At 41.0% G+C, this 25681-nt stretch overlaps 1 protein-coding gene across 5 annotated transcripts; it reads right to left on the bottom strand.

Moving 5' to 3' along the window:
- Window positions 1–5420: 5420 nt before the first annotated feature.
- Window positions 5421–14523, bottom strand: wt1b (WT1 transcription factor b). 5 transcript variants are annotated; one of them, XM_084377659.1, is made up of 9 exons: window positions 13615–14523; window positions 11199–11321; window positions 10199–10298; window positions 8716–8796; window positions 7878–7986; window positions 7633–7780; window positions 7330–7419; window positions 6692–6775; window positions 5421–6536 (listed from the first exon to the last, which is right to left on the bottom strand). In XM_084377659.1, exons 1-9 carry the CDS (start codon window positions 14030–14032, stop codon window positions 6415–6417), a joined length of 1275 nt encoding a protein of 424 aa, XP_084233785.1. In that variant the 5' UTR covers window positions 14033–14523; the 3' UTR covers window positions 5421–6414. The 5 variants fall into 5 exon arrangements, with proteins under 5 accessions (XP_084233785.1, XP_084233783.1, XP_084233784.1 ...); XM_084377657.1 differs by having other exon boundaries at window positions 5422–6536; window positions 6683–6775; window positions 13615–14522; XM_084377658.1 differs by having other exon boundaries at window positions 5422–6536; window positions 6683–6775; window positions 7878–7983; window positions 13615–14522.
- Between the last annotated feature and the right edge of the window lie 11158 nt (window positions 14524–25681).

Raw genomic sequence — 25681 nt, 5'->3', positions numbered from 1 at the left:
AACATTTTCTGGTTTCACTTCCGTTGTCCTCACTGTGATTTATGGACAGATCGCTTTACTTTTTGCTGAAGCAACCACTAACTGCTGCTAACTGTAGCTGCCGTTTGCTAGTTGGCTCAGATGAGCTAACCCTAATTATCAAGTAGCCTCACTTTTATTTCAAAATTTGTAGCTCATCTTTGTCGAGTGCTTCTCTTTTCATGGGCATTTGTCTTTCACACATACTTTATACATGAGTGGTGACTTGACAGCTAATACGCTAATAAAGCTATCCTCCAAATCTGGTCTCTCCCACGATTCTACTTACCCATTGCAATCCAAAACTATATGGGTGCCAAATCACACAAAATATCAATTCTTACATAATGATACATTAAGGATGAATATGTTTAAATATGAATACTTTTGGGGTAAAGTTATTCAGGATTTCTCGATCAGAAGTTCAGTCCTTTGCAGCATTTGCAGCATCATGTAAGTGTAAATTCAAGTAAATTGAAAATATAACTGAACAGTTAAAGGAAGTTAGATTCAGTAGATTAGAAAGATCTGAATTATTTGCTCTCTCTCATCCAAATCTTCTGCACTGGGTGAACTTGGATTCATGACCTCAGTTTTTCTAAAATTCTGGCTGATGATAGGCAGACCCTCCCTACTGTGTTCGTGCAGGTTGTGCGATTGTATGTGCGTGTCATGTGAATGTAGGCTAATTCAGTGCCTCGCATGTTTCTACCTCTGGACAATGAAGCTTGAAGGAATCCATCAATCTTTCATGTCAACTCAGAGAAAGTGGTTATCCCTCCGATCTCCTTCCGTCATGGGGCTCTACTCCTCCTGGTGGCGATGGGACAGAACAAGAGGTAACTTCCTCTCTTTTTCATTACTAACTACACTTGTGCTCGTCTATCATCATGAGTTTTTATGTGCCCATCAATGCAGTGTAGATAGGGAATCGGCCATTAATGACTACACAATTAGAGAGAAGGCTTTAAAGAGCAATACATTTCAATTTAGGAACCATAAACCTAGTGAGTTGGTAACTAATTGTAAGTGCCTCTGGAGTAATGGGGGGGCCCTTTGAACTGAGGTCAGGATGACTCAAAATCAGTTTCAAGCAGCTTTACGCGGCTGCCTCGCCACTTTAATCGCCTACTCATCCCGACAGGCCGCTGCATATCTTATATGATATATGCAGAGGGAGACTTTTCAAGTTTTAATTAAAAGACTGGCAAAGTGGCCCACAGTGGAGTTGTTTTGGAGTTCATGGCAGTGAGGGTGGAGACAATGTGATCCCAGTGAGACTGATATCTTTGGACAAAACGCCTCTCTCGCTCCATTTGTCAACATTTGTCTCTTTCCTTCCTCTGGTCCTCTCTCTCCGTGTCCCAGCATCTGGATACCTTTGGGATGAAGGGGAGGAGAGGGGAGATGAGGCCTTGTTTCATCCCTCCCATCCCACTGATCCCCAGGGGGCTCGGGGTTGGTTTGTGATCTTGTGTCTCACATGATAGAGACACATCTAATCCTGTTAGGCATTAATATCTTACAGCGGAATAGAGGAGACCGCAGGAGGGAGAAAAGAGGAGAAGATGAAAGACGGGATGGTTGAGGGGAGAGGGGAATATTTAAAAAGCTCTACATTTGCTGGCCCACATATTGGTTTTGAGTATACATTCATGTGTGTGTTTGTGTTTCTGCGTCTGTGTACCCTCATGGGATCCTTCCGGCTGCTGCCTGCATATCTGACAGACTCCTCTCAAGGTGTTTTCCTCTCGCTGTCTTTCTGTATCTGCTCCATCTCTGCTCCCTGAGTGAGAAAGTTTACCCTCTAGGCCCCATCTGAGCTCCAGGCCCCCCAAGGCCTCTGCATTCCCAAAGCTCCGACACACCGGAGCCCCTCAGGCTCCCTGCTATACCACAGGGAATACCCCCAAGAACCCCTAGGCCCCTCAGACTGTGGAGCAGCAGCTCTGCACAAGAGAGCTAGCCCGAGGGGAGGGGGGGATGCTGTCTGGGAATACAACTGAGAACATGCTTCACTTAACATCTGAACAGTCCCTGACAGCGCCTCCTGTTGGTGCAGCATTGTTTTTGCATGCGGGCCTCCTTGTAACCCCGTTAAGTTTCCTCTCTGGGGCCTTGACCTTGTTAACAATCCCTCGGGGCTCATAGAGGCCTGTGTGCTACATGTTCATTGACCTTTCCTGCACCCGGAGGTTAAATAACGGCTTTTTGGCCCACAGCAGGAGCTTTGTAGCAATGCTGGGTGCACCTGGGACTTTACTGATTGACATGTTGGACAATAATGTCACTCCTTATCAGACTAAGTAATTAAAAGATTCATTTAATATGACTCTAGAGTATAAAGAAAGTTATGGTTGGAACTTCTATATATGTAATGAACTGTGCTTGTTTATTGGCTTTCAATGTGTCGGTGAGGTTAAATCACACTTGCATTCATAAGAGAAAAATTTGTGGTTTGCGTTGCACGTGGATACGGAGGCTGTGAAGCTAGCAGGCCTGCTGTCCTACAGATGTCTTGGGCTGTGCGTTACCAGGTGTACGTCACCTGAGATTACGCACGCTGACACCCCTTAAAGGCAAAGAGCCAGCAGTACAGCTGAGGGGGCATCTGGTGGCGCGCGTGCATGTGAATGTGTGTGCGTGGATATGTGTGTTCATGCATTCAGATTGGTGGTAACGTTTTGGCAGAGTGGGAGTGAGTGTAGACATCAGATATTACACTTCCTTCCCAATCAGACGCTTTCAATCATTTTAAGGAGTGCTGATCAATGTAAGGTTGAGGTCAGTGCTATTTTTTCAGTCTGCGTGTGAGATAATGACAGCAGGGCGTTTGAAGCATGGGTTCTTCACGCCCTTTACGGCCTTGGCAGTCTCCAGTTAGGAATGAACTGGAGTGAGTAAAATGTTCAACTCCGCTGTCCCTCTGATCTTCCTCCACTTCCCGGTGCCCCTGCAGAGAGAGAACAAAGAGAAGCACTTCTTAATCAAAGTGCATTGGATTAAGACGCAGAAAAAAAGCCAGAACATCACAGAGATACTACCTCGCAGCCATTAAGTGGATTGAAAAACAACCTGAATCACCACTTCAAATGAGTGGTCTGTGACCCTGAAATAGGAGAGCGGCATTTTAATCTTTCTGTTAGTTTGGCAAGTGTCGAGATCTGCTGCGGAAATGAAGCAGTGCAGGAGAAGATGTGTGCGTCAGGGCAGTGATTATAATATATATTGGGGGGAATACTAAACTGCCATCTGAAACAATTATTAGCAAATATATTCGTAATCATAACTGGGGCTGCACCATCGATTATTTTTCGATTTATCTAACTATTAATTCTTTATTACTCAAGTAATATCACAACAAATGTACCCAAAATAACATTTTAAAACTTGTAATTTCTATTTCAATATTTTATTAAATCATTTTCAATCATCAACAAATGTATGACAAAGTACGCACTGCAGGGCATTATTCCAAACGATCAGTAGTAGGACCAGCATGCTAGTAGCAGAACAACATAGCAGCTTTGTCTTCCGGCAAACTGATCAGCAGGGGTTCCCAACACGCCACACACACGGACCGTGGAGTGACACACCAACCTGTGGCATTTAGGCGCACCCCTGGATCCAGTGTGAATCCAGCCGCCCTGGGATGCTTCAGCTTCAAGTGCTCGAGCATGGCGGTATTACTGTTTACATCTGACACATGAAACACTTGTGAAACACACATCGACATATTTCGGAAATCGATTACGTTGATGCATCGCACCAGCCCTAATCATAACTAACCTTAAAGGTGCAATATCTATTTTAGTTGCAAACATTTGAAAATTAAATAAAATTATCAACCAGCTAACCAGCTAGCCCCAGCCTGTCCCAGTCCAAAGCTTCTTTGCTAGTAAATACTCCTGGTGTTCTAAGCCCCCAGTCGGGACCACTAGCGCCACAGCTAACTGAGCTAGCTATCTAACGGTACCTACAGTTACTGGTTATTCTGGTGATATATTGCCCCCGTTTGTTTTAAGTAGGTCTTCGACAGGATGACAATTCTTACATATTGCACCTTTAACAAATTTGACATTATCAATTAGACTGGTTCTAGTATTACGGTGTATTAAAGTTCTACTTGTAGATTGTCCAAGTGGTGTTGCCGTACCCTAGACAAGCAGAAGCTGTTGCTTGACAATCAATGCTTCACATGAAAACACTATCCTGTCTCTCTATTTCACTACTTTCAAATGTGTTAAAAAATATAATATGAGTGTTACAAAGACTATATATTTGTCAATTGCGATAGTTTTTATAAAGTATTATAAAAATGCTAATTTTATGAGTGGTGAGGAGAGGAATGGTGGTGACACATAGTAAAACAGCACCCTACTGTGATTCTGACAGGGTGCAGGTCTCACCCTCCTAAATCTCCGAAACACATCTTCATAACTAGGAACATCTGGAGCCCGGTAAATCTCATTAGAAAAGACACATACCTCAGTGTCAGCTAGCTGTATACAATATACAATACCATTTACAAGTGAATTTTTATTATAGAATGGCAGGCAATTTGCAAATTTAAGATGTTTCTGTGCCTGGACCCCCAGAAGATTTCACCCTCACCAGTGTTGACTCCATGGCTACGGCCCTGGTGTCTGCACACGTGAGAAGCACGAGTATCGAATGCCTTCAGTAAACTTCTGCCTTGGTTTTTTCATGTGTGAACATATAGCCATCAGCTAAATATACCATCCTTGTATGTGCGTGTTTACATCGCTTTTCCAGGTGTGTGACATCATTAGCCCACAGAGCCGTGCAACAGCTTTTTCTTCCCACACTGACTCATATTTTATTAACATTCCTGCTGCAGCTGAATCACCTGAACCCTTATAGACTTGCACACAAGCTGACACACAACTCCATCCACATCATGTATATTTGATGGTCCGGGGCTTACTCTGAACATGCCTTCCTGTTTCTCATTTTTGTTGATTTGAACATATTCATTGTGGCCACTCAAGACCACTGAGGGCAAGACTGAAGTGGACAACTGAAAAGTCTGAGCAGTATTATGGTTTCGGGCACACTCCAGCTCTCACAGCTCAAGACTGAAAAGGCTGATACTGCCATCATGTGGCTCAAGGATGTATAAATGCCATTCCTCAACTGGAGGAGATTATTTACAATGGGGATTTAAGTGTGTGTGTGCATTATGGGGCCCAGCCTACACAGACGGGGGCAGTCAGTGAAGTACGGCCAGCTGACACTGAGGTATGTGTCTTTTCTAATGAGATTTACCGGGCTCCAGATGTTCCTAGCTATGAAGATGTGTGTCGGAGATTTAGGAGGGTGAGACCTGCACCCTGTCAGAGTCACAGTGGGGTGCTGTTTTACTGTCTGTCACCCCCCACCACCATTCATAGGTGGCCTCTTAACCTGACAACACCAACACCTCTCTCTCTCTCACACACACACACACACACACACACACACAAACACACACTCTTGACAGCAATGTGAATCAACATTTTATAAACTTACAAAAACATAGAAAATACAAAAGGAATGTATATGCAAAAGTGCCGCATATATACAAAGCAATTTAGCTAGTATCATGTAAATTGTAAGAATATTAAAGGGGCACTATGCAGTTTTGGGGAAGAAATTCAAACTCAGAATTTTAATATATTAATGAGGACCAAACTCAGAAATATTTTTTTTTTTCTATAACTGAATAAACAAGCTGTTCTCAGGGGAAAATAAGGTCCCCAGAACACTGTTTTAAGCTAGAAAGGTGACAGGGTCCGCCAAATATAAACAAAGTGAAACAAAACAAAAGAGAAAACAAAGAGAGTTTGTTTATTTTGTTTGTATAGGCATTAAACAAATCAGCCAATGAAGATTTTTCTCTTCTGATTAAAATGTCTTCCCCAAAACTACACAGTGCACCTTTAAGAATCAAGTAAATGGACCAAAAAAAGGCACGTTGTCCATTTCCTAAATCCAGTTACATTGTCCAGCATATTTTCAAAGTGACACAATTTTAACCATTAAAAAAAAGAAGCCAGTGCAAGTGTACTAAAATATCCAAAATAGTGTATCAACATTTTCCTCATCTCACATAAAAAACAAACATCTTCTTGGCTCAGATTTACTGTGGTACTGCACCCTCTCAGTCTGAGTTTTAATGTCAGATAACCAGAGTGCTCGTCGAGGTGCATCTTGAAGATCTCTAGGATCATCGGCGTCTCTCCACGATGGCTGGCTGAGGGGAGGCATCAGCTGGGCTCACCACGTCAGCGAGTCTGGCAAGGCACCATAACCGCTGACCAGGCTCCAGCATCTTTCTCTACAAGCTGGCACAGTATATTGTCACCTTCCTCTTCATCCTCTTCCTCTCGCTGCTCAGATGGCGGGCTGCAGCTTGGTCAGGTTCCTCTGGTGCATGCTGTGGTGGCGCATCAGCTCGTCAGAGCGGGCAAACTTCTTCTGACAGTTGGACCAGCGGCAGGTAAAGGGCTTCTCACCTGACGAGGAGGGGACAGACAAGGAAAAACAGGAGAAATGTTTGCTTTAGAGTGAATTCACCTCTTGGAACGCAAGCTTGTGTTTCATTGGATATGGATTAAAATGTTAAAAGAGATGGAGAGGTAGAAAATAAAGGTATACGCACTTGTTTTACCTGTATGAGTCCGAGTGTGCGTCTTAAGATGATCTGACCGTGAAAACTTTCTCTGGCATGTCTCGCACTGGAAGGGCTTCACTCCTGCACAGAGATGCAAATGGTTATTGTGGTGGCAGAGATGGAGATGGAACAAGTGTTACATATTTAAACTGTTCAGGGAGATTTTTTATAGAATATTCACGTTTCAAACTCAAATAAAAACTTGTTTGTATATTTGAAGATATAAGAGCTGCAGCAGACTTCTTGTTCAAACACCCAGACTGATGTATTAACAACATATTTAACATTATGCTCCTGTTTCGGCCTGTGTCAGAGACGACATTTCTGATGATATGATAGATGATATTGTACAATTTCCAATGTTTTGTAACAATGATTATGACATATATTTTCAAAAAAGTAGTGGCGAGAGACTCAAATGTAAAAAGAGAAGTGAGAGAGGGAACCGAGGCTGTAGCCAGGAAATTAGAAATAATAAAGACACGATTACAAAACACACTCTTCAAAAAAATTTGATCAGACATTCAAAATTAAAATCAATAAAATATTTTGCATTTCTGCATTTTCTGTTTAGTTTGTTGCTCTTGTTCACCGGCCCTGCAGAGAACTCATACAGTTACTCGACAGCGGCGTACCTGTGTGTCGGCGCTGGTGTCTCTTTAACTGGTCTGAGCGAGAGAATCTGCGGCCGCAGTCTGTGAAATCACACTGGTAAGGCTTCTCCCCTGCAAAATAAACCACTCACATCATTAGCACTTCATATCTGCACAATCACCATTTCAAAATTAGGCACATTTTACCTTTAATCACAAATTATGTGACTAGATTTTATTCATCAGGGGGAGGTTAAACTAAACATTAACAGTTTGACAGTATGAATTTCTCATTGTGTTTGAAGTCTGGGCAAGTTAAAAGGGATAGAAGTCACATCATCTTACCTGTGTGTTTGCGGCCGTGCATCTGCAGATGTGACAGTTTGAAGTATCGCTTGCTGCAGCCTGGATAAGCGCATACAAATGGACGCTTTTCGCTGGCCTCTGATGACCTCATGACCGGTGGCCCAATACCAGGTACCCGTCGAACATCCTTTACGAAAGAGAGGAAGGAGAAGACTGAAGTTCACTTTTTGTATTTTATTCACTGTGTATATTCGTGTCTCTCATGTGTGTTAACTCTGACTGACCTGGAGTCCTCTGAAGATGCTGTGTGTGTGTATGTGGTACTGGGCACTCACGAGCACGGGTGGAGGCGGGGCTGTGGGGTCACTTTCATAGCTGGTTGGATGGCCACTGCTGGGCAGGAGAAACATCATGGATACATTAAAACACTGAAATTCTTAGTAAGGACACAACAGAGGTCCATAGCAAACTAAAAGTTACAGACAAAATATACAAAAATACCAAAAAATAGTAAATACATAGCGATACGTATGCAACTTCACATGAAAGGGACAGAAATTAATGACTGCACCCACATACAAACTGGAAACAAACCATTTTTTTTTAAACAGACCTGCACATACAGTATATCAGTGCATAAGATTTTGTAGTTTTGAGAGTAAAATTTAAGTGCATGGAAGATATTTGCCAGGTAGGCAGGTAAAGAAATGCAGAAAAGGCACTGTAGATGCCAGATTCCATTCACCCAGTCCAAAATCAATCAAAGGGTAAAACCACAATGAAGCCAAAACCAGGTTCAAGAAGAGTTCAGTCCTCCACAGCACATACTTTCTAACCACTACCTGGCTATCCTAAGCAGGACTTTACTCTAAAACCAAGTCCTTGAAGAAGTCCAGTCCCCATTTGCAAAAAACTCAACTGAGTCTTTAAAGCATACAACAGAAGAACACACATCCACAGATATGAATATGCTCCTCTCCTCTTCCTGATTTCCCTAGGCAGTAGGCCAACAGCCATCTGGTGAAATCCTCCTCTTCCTCCTCCTCTGCACCAGTGCAAACACTGGTCAAGACCAGAGAATACAGCTTGTTATCTTAATAAAAACAGGAAAAGAAGGCTCACCTCTTCATGGAGGATGCCAGGCTGTTCATTTGGTTCCATGTCACACAATCCAGCTGAGATGCCATTTGGTACAGGTTATCACTGAGAGAAACATACAGCACAGTCGTTAACATCTAAAAAAAAAAAAAAGATTTTCAGTCTTTATTTGGTTTTTGAATTTTCAAGGCAAGGAAATGTGTTTTTACATTAATAAAGTGAAGGGTTATGGAGCAAGGTTCTGACAGATGAATGGGAAAATACTGTTCATGTCTTTGTTTTGTTTTTCTTTCTTTATTAATAGGTTATCTTTGGGAAATCCTGAAATTAGAAAACAGCGACAATATTTATGTTACTGTGCCGTCTTGCTGTCGTTTCTCCTCCCTTGTATGGATAATGAAGACGTTTCATTTGGGGGGGAATTCCAAATCGCTCGCTTATTAACACATCCTGTCCACCCACCACACTCTTCACTGGCTTCATTAAAAAACATGGGCTCTGAGCCATTCTTTACCTTGGCAGATCACACCAGTGCACCCACACACACACAGACACACACACACACACACACACACACAGAGACACACACACACACGTCTGACAGAAACACACACACTTGGAGATGCAGGCTGTGCGCTCTGCGGGGGTGAGTGCCTCCGTGCCTAGTACACTGTGGACCAGTGCATGACATCACTCTGTCCTCAGTATCATTAAAGGCGGGAACCGGTTTCGGGGGAATTCTGGACAGCATTCCTTGAGAAGTCCTTGAGGGAAGGCTCGCGATGGCTCGCTAATCAGCTCTGAACTATGTTACACTGTGGAAAGACTCACTGATATCTGTCACGTATTTACAGTGTGTGTGTGTGAGAGCATGTGCATGTGCATGTCTCTGTTTGCTTGAGGGTTTCCAGTTCATGCCATAAGCTGTAACAACAGCAAAGTCTTCCCTTCTCTTATCAGCTGCTGTTCCAGTATTTGGGTTGCACATGTTCCTTTTCTCCAACAACATCGCAGGACGGCATTCGAAGAATTTGATCCTAATTTACTCCTTGAGATGTTTTGCATCAAAGTGAAAACAAGTTGGAAACACATTCAGAGGTTAAAATAAGCAGATTCTCCAGCTCTAACTACCCCAACCCCCCACGCTCAACTTTCACTTTCACTGAACTTGTCTCTTTTACTTTTCTCCTCATTTTTCCTCAGGGTGGACTCAGGCACATCAGCAGTAGATCACTCACTGTTTGTTTTGGCCTGCTGAGCACCAGTGGGCAGCACTTAACCTCAGAACAAATTAGGATTCACAATCCAGACAGTGCAGAGGCAGACGCAGGGCTCAACACAGGATCATAAAGAGTTCACACTTCTGAAAATTAACCAGCAAGGGAGCAAGCTGCGTTTGTGGAAAGAATCTGATGTTAACTGATGAGCAAGGGGGCTGGAATCGTACTGAGAGAGGATTCAAGGTAGCAGCAAAACGTTAGATGCATGCAAGCAAAAATAATTGTACCTGTTGTAGTTTCTCAGCAGCAGAGCTTGGCTACTGGGACAGGATTCGGAGGGATTGTGGCAACCAAACATGGGAGGAGGAGCCGAGTACTGCTGGTCAACTGAACATAAAAAGATGCAAAAAATGCTTCAGAATTGAGCCAACTAGCAATTGTTTACGTTATCGATAAATCTACCAGTTTTGTCTTCATTATAGATTAATTATTTGTTTATAAATGTCAGAAAATAGTGCCTTTTCCCAGGAGCAGACATAATCCAACTGCTTGTTTTATTCAACCTACAATCCAAAAAACAAAGACGCTCATAGAAGATGAAGAAAAACAGGCAAATATGCACATTTGAGAAGCTTTTGGTTTGGCATTTTGGTTAAAAAAAAAAAGACTAAAGCAGTTAATCAATTATGAAAAATGTAATTAAAGAGCTGCTAGCCATCAAAATTCCCCCATCAGCAGCTCACAATCTTATTAAGCTGAAAACTTTCCCAAGATCTTGTATAAAAATGTCGCTTCATCAGAACATACACGAAACACATTCCTATAAAAAAAACAAAAAAACTCTCAAATGAATCCCAGTTCATTTCAAAGACACATAGGCACACTTTCGTACACGCATGCCTGCACAGACGCACAGCTCTTCACCTCAAAGAGAGGACGGGTCAATCAGAAACAGTGCTCCTTTTCAGGATCATATAGTATAGTGGTCCCCAGACAGTTTTTGACATTCCAGCAGAGTCACATAAAGCTGTTTCCTCAAGTTATCATTTCCAGAGTCATTAACCATACGTGTGCTTAAAGAGCGAGAGGGAGAGTGTGTTTATGTATGCCTGCGTATATGAATGCGTGTGCAGACAGAGACGGAGGGAGATGAAGGAAAAGGGATAATAGCTGTTCTGTCTTGATATGAAAAATGACATGTTACTTATATAACCTTGCTGTGACTTGACAGTCTCTCAGTCTGAGAGTCAATTTAGTGAAAAAACACTTCAGGATACGGACGGCTACCTATGTTGTTTGGCGGTGACAGCGTGTCCTCGTGTTTGAAGGACAGGCTGGAGAGCTGAGGGGTGTGGTGAGACGGAGTGTGACCGTAACTGGGGTTGCTGTCTAGACCCACTGCTCCATAACCTGAGAAGAGAGAAACAAAAAGAGAAGAAATGGAAAGTTAGAATGATTTGATCGAGTCTTTAGAGTCTGAAGTCTCCACTACATGGTCAGTTATCTGAATCCCCCTGGTAGTTACTGCACGTCCCTGGCAGAGTTACCACAGAGAGACATTCATTAAACTCCTAAAGTCCTCTTTCCTTGTAACATTTTCTTTTTCCCCCCATCTATCTTCGGCCTTGTGGTTGCAAAATTTATGGCAGGTGGAAAAAGAAATTTGGCAGCACACCACAGACGGACTAAGATGAGCTACTGTAGAATATGCTCGGTCAAAAACAAGGGTGAGCAGTTAAGAACTGTGTGCATGCTAACTTAATTACAGTTATAAGACTGCGTGACAGTACACATTGTTACATCTATTACTGCAAGCATTCCTGAGCAGATAGAAAGTGTCACATTTGAGAGAGCGATGTAAAAATGACCTTTTGTTTCACACACACGCACACACGCAGCGTCGACAGGCTGCTGCATCTTGAGTCAGGCCCAAGAGGGATGTTGAAAAGTTTCAGAGAAAAATGACTCACACACGACTCTTACTTAAATCCTATCCTGTATTTTTATTACTTCATCAAAAACTACTTTCCACTGAGCAAACTAGACTCATATTGCACGTTGTCTCTGGAAGTCTCACGGGCACACAAGTACAGGTCTAAACCTCCGACCTCTGAGTAACGATCCCCAACAGAGAAGAAACACAAGCGTTGTTTACAGTAAAGGTAGCAATAAAAAACTTTGCAGGAACCAGAAATGAAGTGCCAGATTAAAAATTCCAGATAAACAACAGATTCAATCCCTGTACTCTGTTTTGAGCAAGTCTACTGGGATTTAACAAAGTCCCAGAAGTATTCAGGGCAGTAAATCAAGCTCATGATTCATTGTTCATCACTTTTCATTTCTTCTAGAGAAATACTTCCGAATAAAGACCCAGAAAACGCACAATGAGTGGGGGAAAAATCCAAGACATATTGAATAAACACTTGTGCATGCCAATAAAATCAAAACTTGTAAATGCAACACTTCAAGGTCACTGGTTCACAATCAGTTGATGAGTGTTTTGAGTATTTTTGCCTCCTGGGGAATTTTATTTATTTCTCTGTATGAATTACTTTTCTACTGTAACATTCACTATAGCAGCTTAACAGGCCATTATGTTTTTTCATACATGTCTATTTTTTTTTTGGTTACAAAATTGGTTGGCAGTGACGGAATGGACTGTACTTAAGTACAATTCTGAGGTACTTTACTTGAATATTCATGTTTTGTATTTCCACTCCACTACAGTTTGGAGGCAAACCACTACATTTATTTGAAGTAGTGCAAAGTAGTTTTGAGCCAGTGTTAGTGATATTTTTTTAAAAGTGTCATAATAATCAAACGTGTGATTAAGTAAAGTGTCTTCGAGTATCGTGAAAAGCGTTATATAAATAAAATATATAATTATTATTTATTATCAATAACTGTATTGTTAGTTGTGCAACACAGTGTACTGCAAATGATACACATATTATTAACAATCAGTAATAAATAGAGACACACACTTTTAAAAAGAGGTAGAATAGATTATGACAGTTTGCGAACATACCATATTTAATTTGGGTGAATAACTCAACAATTCAATAAAGAAAACACTGTCAAAACACTTGTCTTAGGTGGTTTTCTACTCAAGAGTGCTGGTTAACCAAATATTGTGTTGGTTCAATTTTGACTCAGATTTTTACAGTGCATCATAAAATCTTTGATAATTAACCCACAGAGGTCCTTGAGCTTTAGCTGGATGCATTAGAAGACGTAGGATCACATATGGGACATACGGAGGGAAAAGATTTAGTTAAACCATATGAATGATTTTCCTAACTATCTGTTCTGAGTTATGAAGTCAACACACTGATGCCAATACAGCTGTTGCGACTCGGCCTGTGGCTTAAAAGTAAACATGCATTTCTGCAGCTGAGTGCAAAGGAACTGTTATAGATCGCTGCCAGAGCATCACCAGGAAGCTGTCAAGCCGATTCCTGACACGGGACAGAATGACCCAGTACAGCACATAACATCCTGCTCAGACACAACACTGTCAACAACCTCTAAACATGGAGTTACATCATGAACACATACAGCAGGAAGTGGAGAAAAACTGGCTTGTAATAGAAGTAAACATTTTATTGATTGGTGTGTAAAGATGATAGCCCACTTCATTCAGCTAATGAGAGAAGACAGAGGTGGACTGAAGAGAGGTGGGACAGATACTGAGCATGCTTACCCTGGTTCCTGGGTGCAGGAGGACTGTCCATACAGCCGGGCAGGTAAGTCCCATTGGGAAACATCCTCGGTTGACCTGCAGTCGGCTCCCCGAAGGCCCCGACCCGGCAGGGGCCTGAGCCTGTGAACTGGCCTGAGAAGTGCACTGTGAAGGCCCCGAGTCCACAGTGAGGGTCCTCTATAGGCTCAGTGGTCCCCCATCCTGGTTCCTGCTTGATGAGGGAGTGGTGGGAGGGCAGGGAGCCGTAGGGAGAGCCAGGGTGGAGGTCCAGCAGTTGGGTCCACTGGCCACCGCCGACAGACATCCCGCAGCCACCACCGGCTCCTGGTAAGGATGGCACGGGGGGTGCTGGAGTCAAGAGGGTCAGATCTCGAACATCTGAGCCCATCGACATGGCTCCATACGGCTCGGTCAGCATTGGTGAAGGCGGTTTGAGACAGTCCGAGAAAAAAAGTGAAGGTATTCCGGTAAAAGAGAACAGAACAGCTGGGAAATTTAAAAGTCACAGAGTAATAAAACTTCTCAAAGTTTAAAAACAATAAGCATGGAGTCTGCAGAAACAAACATCAGTGGTCACAGTACACTGCAGGAACCATCTTTCCATGCACTGAATACTGTAAAGAAATGAATACGTGATGAAAATCTGGGTCCCAAATCTCAAGCTCCCTGAGTATCTGCAGTGGGATAACAGCGCCTTGTCCCTGTGGCTCTACAACGTCTGACTTTCCTTACTCTCCTCAAGGCTCAAATACTACATAACTCATTGGACAGGGGGAGGAGCAAGGGAGGCTGAGAAGAAAAAGATGACTCCCTTGCTTCGACCCGGCCAGCACGGACTTTACTTCTGAGTAGATTTTCTGAGTCACATCACATTTGCATGAGTGGGTGTTGCTATTATTGAGTGTTTGTGTAAGTGGGAGAGAGATGTGTTTTGTTGAATTACTCTGAAAAGGATGAACTTTGCTGATGGACTAATTAGCTACAAAAATAAAAGAGTAGTTGGTTGATTTCCATGTTTACACACATTAAAATTGCTATTCATTTTTTTCATGGCTCGGAGATTTCTCAAACTTAAATATTCAATGTTTTATGTGTGTGTGTGTCAAATAATTCTGGATGTCTGAACATGTGCAACTGCGTCAAAGTCACATATATTGAAAGCTTAACAAAAGGTTTAAAACAATGTAATTTCAAAAAACAGCTAAACCGAAATGTTTTGTCTGTACACTATTGACCTGAGCCGCTCTCTCAGACATTCATCATCATTTCTGAGTCCTCTGATTCATCTGTTTTCTGAAACATATCCCACTTTCAAATAAGTTACCACTGGGATGAGGCAACAAGAAAAACGATTAGTCAGTCAGAGAGTCAGTTTTGTAATGTCTATATACTTTGGCAATATGTTCTAGTAGGATTGTGGTCAAAAGTTTACAAAGACAGTTTCGGTGATTATAGAAATTGGGGGAATCAAATTTTCTTTGTAGCATGGCCTCTTAACATCTTCTAAGTGATGATGATTGATAACAACTGATGACTTTACTGGGCCCATAAGGAGCTCAGCATTGATCTGACAGAGCACATTATGTATTTGAACAAGTCAGGAAAGTCAATTGGAGCCATTTCAAAGCAGTTACAGGTCTCAGGATCGACTGTACAAACAACTGTTTGTAAGTATAAAGTGCATTGCACAGTTGTGTCACTGCCACGATCAGAAAGAAAACACAAACTATCACCTGCTGCTGAGAAGAAAATGATCAGGATGGTCAAGAGTCAACCAAAAAACGCCAAAAAGCAAGTCAGCAATGAGTTAGAAGCTGCTGGAAGACAGATGACAGTGTGTTCACAATCAAGTGTGTTCTGCATCAACATGGGCTGAGAGGCTGCCGTTCAAGAGGGAAGCCCTCGCTCCAGACGCGGCACCTTAGAGCTCGACTGAAGTTTGCTGCTGATCACATGGACAAAGAAAAGGCCTTCTGGAGGAAAACTCTGTGGTCAGATGAAACAAAAAATGAGTTGTTTGGCCACAATTAGCACCAATATGTTTGGAGGAGAGAAGCCTTTAACCCCAGGAACACCAGACCTACTGTCAAGCATGGTGGTGGTGGCTGTTTTGCTGCCAGTGGATCTGGTGCTCTAAAGAAAGAAAGTGGACTAATGAAGCGGGAGGATTATCGCCAAATTTTTCATCATCCAGAAGATTGAGTCTTGGGTGCAGTTGGGTGTTCCAACAGGGTAATGATCTCAAACACACATCAGAGGTGGTAAAGGAACGGCTAAATCAGGCTAGAAGTGAGGTTTTGGAATGGCCTTCCCAAAGTCCTGACTTGAACCCCATCGAGAACATGTGGACTGTGCTGAAGAAACAAGTCTGTGCCAGGAAGCCAACAAATTTAGCTGAACTTCACCAATTCTGTCAAGAGGAGTGGTTAAAAATTGAGCCAGAGGCCCTCCAGAAGCTTGTGGATGGCTATCAAAAGCACCTAATTGAGGTGAAAATGGCCAAGAAACATCTAACCAAATATTAGAAGTACTGTTTGTATATTTTTGACCCAGCAGATTTGGTCATATTGTCAGAATTTTTGTGATAAAGTAGTATGTGTTCCACTAATTCCCTCACAATTAACTGACGCTCTTTATTGGTGAATGCAGAAATCATGCTCTGAATTTCTCCCATTTTGGAAAAGAGCACTGTTTTGCTGAAAGCAGCTCGCATAAACTGCATGGCCTTGGAGCGAAGCCACATCACACAAAAGGATAATTATTTATTAGTCGAGGAGAGGGGGAGTTGTGTGTGTGTGTGTGTGTGTGTGTGTGTGTGTGTGTGTGTGTGTGTGTGTGTGTGTGAGTGTGTGTTTGTGTGTGAGTGCTTAAGAGATAGAGGTTTTGACCTTGAACTCAAGCTTAACTCAATGTGGAACTACACAGGAATGCAGTAACTTGGAATATGCCTATAAATTCAAGACAGCTGCTGTGGATCTTTTAACATTATTATATTTGTCAGATCAGCAGTCGGGTTCCTCCTTTTCCTAAAAGTTGGAAACAGTGGCGATGAGTTGCAAATCAGTTTTAAAAATATACTGTGCTACAGTTAGTGTCGCATAACGGTTCGTTATTACAGCTCAGATGTGATGAGACCGCGGTACTCTTGATTAAAGAGGAAAAGAAATTGCACAGTTCATTGTTAGTATTACTGTCCTAGTAAGTCCTGAGGTCATTGAAAGATATAACGGGCTGGATGGAAACCAGAGGAGCTGCAACCTTTATAACAATCGTCTGGGGGATGAGAATCATATCTCGTTTGAATGTAAGAATGTAAGTGTGATGACTTATAAAGACAGATATCTGCCAAAGTATTATTAAAACCACCCATCTATGGTTAAAATATTTTGTTATTACAAACAGAAAAGCGTTTTGTAAACTGCCTTTTTGAAGAATGTTCTTCCTTGTTTTAAAACATTTTGCTGTACTTCTTGTTTTGTTATTGTTGTTTGTTCTGTTTATGCTCCATTCGATCATGGTCATGAGTCACCTAGATCAATAAAAAAAAGTGATTACATATTAGAATAAGGAGATCATGAACAAAAACATCATATTGGACATCTTGAAATACTCAGGCCTTTCATGTAGCAGGATTACTGTAATTAGGATACATAAAAAGGGTCACTCAAAGTTACAGAACAAAAAACGAATTAGGCGTCAGGTACATTTAGTAAAAAAGGGGATAACCAGCAGGATTACCATTTTAAAAAAGAATGATATACAACCAAATACACAAGTGTGTATTCTTACAGAAGACACACTCGTTATTAAGATTAAATAAAAGTCATCTTATTGATGTTCATTTTTCCTTTATTTGCAAATGTTTGGCACTGAGGTTATCCAAAAAGTAACGGGAAGTAAAAGTTACATTACTTTGATACTGCGATACTTGGACTAAGTTACTGATTACTTTTTTTTTTAACATGTAACCAGTAACTGTTGCAGAATACATTATTTAAGTAGCCCTCCCAAACTTGGAAATACTGACATAACAGCTGGCCATGCTCATTATGTTTAACAAGTCATATTACTTTACTTCAACATTACTTAGGGCTGGGCATAATGGCCTTAAAATAATATCACAGGCCATATCAATATACGTATACGATATATACCTCGACATTTTAAAAATCTTCTCAAAAGCACTTCATGAATGTTAGGACTAGACGACAATATCAAATATCACACTGTTTTTGAGCAAACAGGCCCTAATTCAATAATGATATTGCAACAACATTGTAGAGGTGACTCTATAATGACTAAGTGGGTAAAGGCAAGTATTAGAGCAAGTAGAAAAGTCTGGTAAGTTTGGAAAATGAGATCATTTTACCGTAATGCAGCCTTGAAAACCAGGAAAAGACAACATGAAGGTTAATACTGCCAAGCCCAAACATTACTTAATGAAAAATAGAAAAAAACCACAAAACTTCCATGACAGAAAGTCTTTTCTTTACTTCACCTCCAGTGTGTGGGCATTATACCAGTGTCAGTATCAATTTTACCCCAGAACTAATGGCCCATTTGACCCCTTTAGCATTTACACCACAGCACGGTGGATCATTATAAATCATCCGCCAGCGAATTAGTTTTACAGAGTGACTTCATTGCACGCTCATTTTTAGATGGCATTAAAAATCGGCTGCAAGTTTCAGATAGAAGACCAGGGCGATGTTGAGATGAAGAGTGTTGGCCAGTTCCTCTCATCAACATCTGGAATATTAGTCTAGGATTCCAGTGAACACCAGTGACCCCGAAGTTGACTTCAGGAGAAGTGTTGGGTGGGTGGGGGAGGGACACTAGCAATGGGCACAGAGAAGGGAAGAATGATACACAATTTCAGAGAAAGCAAGAGTGAGAAGTCTTAAAGTCACTGCAAGAGTGATGAAATAAACTGTCAATCTGCTGAAGTGGCGTTAACAGAGGCTCCTGTAGGTCTTCTCATTATTTCACAATGTCACAGATGTGTGGCTAAATGACCTTTTAATTCTAGTTTTGGTGACTGGTCCTGCAAATTCAGTTGCTGCAGCCCTGCAGATGCTGCATTTGTTAGCGAATTGATTACAGTACGTATTAATAATGCTAATTCAGGTTGCTGGTGCAAAACCAGTAGTGTTGACCAGATACAGAGCAAAATAGTTAATAATAGGCCCAAGACAAACTCCCAGTCATGTGATGCAACAAATGGGCCTAAGAACTGTCCAACCTTTATACCTTTGGGAGATTGTTTCATCCTTAATCTATCATTTTGACATTTTTTGCTCACACTAGTTCAGAGTTCAAAGTAACAGAAATTGTTGGACACTATTTGACAAGCGTGCTAGTGCTTAAATCTTCTAGGACTACAGTAAAATAATTTCCCAGTTTTTTGCGCGAAGAGGAAATATCAATCTTACAGTCCAAGCGTATCTGATAACATCCATTACAACGGTCATAACCTTACACATGCCCCTAAGAGCTAAACGCAGATTCGTCTGGGTGGTTTGTGCTCACTGGGAAGATAAAGTGCTCCCTGACTATTCTTGGAAATAAACGAGTGCAAAGGCAGAACCGTACCCCTGAGGAACACCCAGACGTTCAGCGGATGTCCACGTAGCTGTCTTCAAAATAGCAGCAAAGAGAATTAATTTCTCCCACAACAATTTGAAAAGCCTTCTGTGGTCCGCCCACGACAAACAAATAAAACTAAAATAATGTACTGCGCGTACAAAAGGTTGAAGCACAATCAAAAGTATCTTGCCAAAAATCGGACAGAGAGATAGAAAATGCAGCGCCTCTGAGCCAAGGCAAATGCTGGTCATGCCTTCCCCAGTGGAGTCTTTAGCGGGGATTCATCAAAAGTGACGGGGCCGGGAGAAAACAACCCTTTCAGCCCCGATGACGGATGGCAGTCCCCAAATACACCCATTCTTTCAGATCAATCTCTGGTTAACTCAGGGTTTAAAACAACATCACTATGCCGAGGAAGGGAAATGGTCAATACTGCCTGTGACCCTTAACCAGAAATACACAAGGCTCAAACTTTCTACAGCGTAAGAGTAAGAGGGAATTTGAGAAGGGTTTGTTTCAGCCAGGGAGACGTTTGATAAACTACAAAGATATGTGACCTGGCAGGAGGACACATGTCAAAGAAATTGCTTTTTCCATTTTCATTAAACTCTGTATTCATGCTACTGCAGCTAAAGATAGACAGTTTACTAAGCTGCTTCTTTTATTATTTTTTTAAATAAAGAGCACTGGTGCTTTAACGGAGCATGGTTTACTTACAGTTTGTTTTAAAGAGGCAATGCGTAGAGATTGTTCAACTTCAGCAGACATCTCTGTAACACAGCACGTAGACATACAGTCAAAACTGTCATTTCTTCACATTTTCGTGATTTTATTCGTTTTTTGAATGTTTTCAACTAAAATTCTGCCCATTGTAAGTATTACTAATCCGTATTTGAATTGCATGTGACATGATCTTTAAACCAGCCTGCGGGAGAAGACTGCCAAACAGCCACAGGTGTTATTTTGATGTGCTGACAGCGGCATAAAAAGGGACTCGATCCTTCACTTCTCTGTGTGGGCACGAAAACAAGCTGATAACAAACAAAACAGCAGTGTGTTGTAACGTTTCATCACTTCCCCCTATCTGCTTGTGGTCTCTGGGAAATGGTTACTTTTTAAAACAAAAGTCCAGCAAAACAATATCCTTCTGTCTTCCTTGGTACTTTCTCAGAGAGATAATTTGGAAGTGTTGCCAGGCTTCCGCCCTTTGAGATAACAAAATCTGAACCATCACTTATTGCTTTATACAGCATGGATACATTAAGAAACATTTACATTTTCCTCTTGAAGACAAACGAAGACGAACCGTGCTTCAAACAGCATGAACATTGTTCCTCTTCCCTGTGACTGACCGACATGACAAACAATCGTCAGTTTTTAATTCGCTCTCATGTCAGCTGTGAACGCTCTTCAAAGTGTTGCATATCAGACGAGAGATAAGACACAGAGAAGAAAGATCTGTGGGAGAGCGAGCATTTCCATGGTTCATGTGTCAGACACAACACCGGTCCAGTGATCTTTCACACACCCGTTCTCTTCTTTTGTTGATGGTCACCTTTCCCCTCTAGCCCCAAACCCAAGACACCCCCCATATTCATACACATTCAAAGATAAAGCTGGATCATTATAAAAAATGATGGAGATATTCTTTGATACTGTCAACGAATCCAATGAAAAGACCAAAACCAACAATGTGTGCATCTTTCTGTGCCTTATGATTTTCACATCTGTGGCCTTCAGCCCAAAGTTCCCTGTGAGGATGCTAGCATTTTGAAATGAGATCATAAATGTGTGTTTAAGTGAAGTAAGTGCTAAAATAGCCGGACACTTATTAGCAAGTATGTAGTGTTTCTGTCAGGGACGGATTAACACATTAACACATTTGTTGCACTAATTATGAGTATTTATGAAAGAAGGATTGTTCGGGAATTACCTAAGAGGACTTGGAAGCATGTTATTAAACAGCCAAGAACATTACAGATGCCCACCTGCCGAACATTACTGATACTGGTGAAGAGGTTAGCAATACAGACGTATACGCTGCCGTATCAGACTACAGATCAGTTACTTCCTCAGACTCCTCAACTCATCCTCTATGTTGTTCCGTAAGAAAATGACACGGCATTTTACACTGACATGCACATACTGTAAACTCTATACATTATCGGTATGTATATAAGTTATTGTATACATTGTTTTATTTCATTTATTCTATTCTAATTCAAGTATTTGCGTATATGTTCTATGTGTGAGTAGCATGTACGTTTCATTGTTGTAAAATGAAATTTAAATGAAGCTCGACACCTTGACTCTAAATAAAATAGTGTCCATGTTTATTGTAATGAAGGTACGTGTCTCTCAGTCAAACCCAATAATGATTCAATGATGTGTTTTCAATATTTGTTTGGGGAATAATTTTGGATTAAGTTATTTTATCAGGTTTCAGCTGCATACAGTATATAATACTTGTTGGATCAATTTATTTTCTGGCTTTGAGTTTTCAACAGAGTTTGTTGACAATGAGAAAAATGGTAGCATTTTTTAATACAGCCCGGGAGTTATTGAGTATTGAGTAGTATTTACCTTGTCATTTTTTGCAACTTATTTTGTAATGTCAGTACTTATACACTACTTACAGGTTCCTACTGTTACTTAAATTTAGTATATCATGAAGTGCTACCAGAAAAACATATAGAACATTAAGTAACTATTTTCAGAGAACACAATCGTTGGACATTTTGCATTTTGAGTTTCCGTCAATAGTTTCGCTAGCTATTGGTTAGATTAGCAAAAAATTGTGTTTTCCTTCCTGGATATTTTTATTATCGTTATTTTCCGAATCAAAGATAATGGTTCGTCTTTTGAAATCCTGCTTAAAGCTGTATAAATTACAATTATTCCACTAAACTGTACATCTCACTGATGGAATTGGCTGCAAATTCAATGGGAGAGGATATTAATGTAGTTACAGAGGGGGTCATTAAGGAATGTAAATTATCAACGACTAATGAAACACTGTCATCAAATTAAACAGCACAAGCTGGAATAAAAAGACACTGGGATGACTGAATGTAGTGTAAAAAATGAGAAGCTTTGATTTCAACTTGAACTTCTGGTTAAAGTGACTTTGAATCTTATGTCTCATCCCAGCAGGTGTCTGTGTGTCAGCATCAAGGCCGGCCTTTATCAGGTCTTACAGTAAACCACAGCCTCTTCCATGCTGTCACACCCTAGCAGCTGTGGCCAGGGCGTAAGCAGTCATCAGAAAACATTTCAGATATCTCTAGCGGTAACTGTCTGCTGTCATACCCTTGAGCCTCATTATGAAGCTCGACAAGTTTACGGGATGACTGAGGTTTGTGCACAATGATGGGAAAACGGTAAAATGACCACAATCATGTGATCTTGACTTCTGACACATTCGCTTTAGGGAAATGCCGATTTACTGCAACTTTCTCAATCCCAATACAAAATATTTAGCTATTGCACTGATTGCTGACAACACTGTGGTTGATTTGTAAAATATTTCTCACGCTATACCTCTGTGGTCTAGTTATCATTTTGTAGATTAAAATAAGACATATAATTCCTGTGAGACACAGTATAGCTTTTGTGATAAAAAAAACTAAGAACATTTGTCATGAGTCCGAGCAATTAAAATCACTATTGAGACAGTTTTAATGGTTGTCTGTTCTCTGTCTTCAGCATCGTATTTATCAGCACTAATGAAACAGTCTACACGATATCGCAAAAGCAAAGGGTCACACAGTTTAACATGCCTCTAATTAGTATTTCTGAGATCTGGCATGTATAGATTCAAGCCAAATGTTGTGCAATGTATCCCCAATTGAAACAAATTTGATTCTTTGTTTGACTGCGCCTTATTGCCCCTCCTAGCCTGTGAGTGTGTTTAATATAAACACACGCTGATGACAAGAGACCACTCCATCATTAACGGAGCCCTGGTCCTACTGCAGTGACTCAATCTATCTAGAAGGGGAACTTCAGAATTCCTGGAAGACTGTTGCTCTTTTTTTTTCTAATGGCTGCTGCCATTAGGTTGAAACAGAGCACACACATTCCACATAGGGGGATTAACAAACGTCAGATAGCTCAACACCACAAACCTCTGATTGATTGCTGCAGCCTTTGGTGTGATATGAAGCCGGTCATTAAGTGATATGGCGAGATAACAATGGTATTTCACGTAGCAACCTTTTTCCGGTCGTGTTTTTGGTGCAGATTGCTTTTTTACAGTATGGTCTAGTCAGTAACATCTAAATGGCAGAAGAAAGAGCAATGCAATTCTACTTAAATAAATAAAAGAAATAGTAAATGAATTGCACTAAGTCGGAGGTGTGCAGCTGTGCTGTGTGATTGATCATCTGGTGGCAGAGGTGATAAGTGATCACAGGCACTGAACAGCTATCACAGCATTCAGTAAGGTGACTTAAGTGCACGCACACACACATATGCACACACACATGCACAAACACACACACCAATGCACACATCAGAGGGACAAGGCATTTTTACTATACACACTGAATGAGGTTTGGTTTTGTTAAAGGTGCATCAATTCACTTGTGGCCAGTAGGGGGCAGAAAAACACAAAAACATGACTGATAGATGATGGAGGTGTGAATCTTCACTGGCCTCATGACTCAATTTAATTGCAATTCACCTGTCAACGCGCCCAATTGCACAAGAATTCTCGATGCATTCTCGATGCATCTCAATGCATTTTGCATTTTACGGCACTACTTTTTCATTGCTACTTACAATAAGATAAATCTAACTCCCTTTTTAATTTAGACAGTCCTTTCAAAAATCAGACTACAGGTAATGTCACAAAAAAGCTGCATCTTTTCAATAAGAATATCCTGATCATGTACATAAACATTACAAAAACAAAACATATGCCTGGCCTCTCTGTATTCTTAATGGCTCCAGATGTTGGCTTCAGGTGAAAACTGCTAACGTGGTCCTTGCGAAAAATCTGACACATGCCCGGATGTCTGCTTTCAAAAATTGGGTGCGTTTTTTATCACTCATTGCTGATACTTCTCTCCGCGATATCTCCCAACATGAGCAACATGAGCGTAACATTCGCCCACAATTCAGTGTGAACTTTATCTGAGAATCCGCAAATAATTTTTTGATTGATTAATTGATCAGTTGGTCTACAAAATGTCGGGAAATCAGAAATAATCCCAAAAGTTCCCAAAGCCCAAGGTGATGCATCAAATTTCTTTGGTCTAATATTTCTATCTATTGCTCAATTTTGCTAAAAAAGAAAAATATGGAAGGAAAACAGGTATAAATGACAATGTGACAGTTTGAAGTGGACATCAGGAAGTGGACAATAAAGTCATGGATACAACAGCAACTGCTCCTTTTTAAAATGAAGGAACAAATGTGTTACATCACTGTTTTTAGAATTAACTTGTCAGTATTACAAGGATTTATTGTCTCTCTGGCCCTCATCTTACTGTTTATGAGAAATGAGCTGAGATAATATAATACAAGTAATTAACAGATGTCAACTAGTCCTTGCTGTGAAACTGCTAGATGATAGCCACGCACGCATATTAACCAAAGGGTTTAAATCTCTACAGCTGTGGACAGTTAAAATCCATTAGAGGGACCCCATGGGATTTTGCATGTCTTTGACCATTGTGTACTTTAATATCTTCGCTCTGTTTGTTTATTTGTTTCTTGTATTTGTGTGTACATTCGGGGAGGGTGAGTCAGCTTAGCGAGTAATTAACAAGCAATTCGCTCCACCTAGGGAAGCAGGGAAGTTACTCATGCGATGCATGCTGACAAGGTCACTGGCTGATAGATGAGCCTGAGCAAGGGGATTTTTCAGAGATTGTGAAGGCAGGCAGAACTGTGGGAACCAGACAATTAGTGGGTGGAAGGTAGGCAGCCATGTTGGATGATGACCATGAGACTACTGGCTTGCATGGACACTCACCACTTGGCTGCCTGACAGGGAGAAAACAGACACCTGGGCTCAACTAACTCTTAAACCACAGTCATTTATCTTGGAGGAGGCTGAGCAGGCAATTTGCCAGCAGTTTAGGAAGAGCATGAGCTTTTTCTAAACAAACAAGCATGGAAGAGGTCAATATAGACACACTGTGGACATAAATAATTCAGACCTACACATGAACATTCATACATATTCACTTTTGGATATCTGTAGTAGCCTTTTGTCATATATCTTTTACATTTCCTTGATCTAACTGGCAAACACAGAGATGGGATCATACATACAATCATAGACAGAGACACATACACAACACAATATCAATAGGTCAAATCTAGTGTATCAACATTTCACTATAGAAAAATATACTTTTCTCAATTAATCCAAAGCTATTTTAAGAAGCATTTTTTGTTATATTAACAGAAAAACTCCTAACATGCAGACAGCAATCAGTAAAACAACTGCTCTGATAAAAACAGGAACAAA

This window comes from Pagrus pagrus (assembly GCF_965226575.1).
Source record: "Pagrus pagrus genome assembly, chromosome: 1".
Taxonomy (NCBI): Eukaryota; Metazoa; Chordata; class Actinopteri; order Spariformes; family Sparidae; genus Pagrus; species Pagrus pagrus.
The sequence above is the reverse complement of the archived record's forward strand: the minus strand, read 5'-3'. Positions and strand labels throughout refer to the sequence as shown.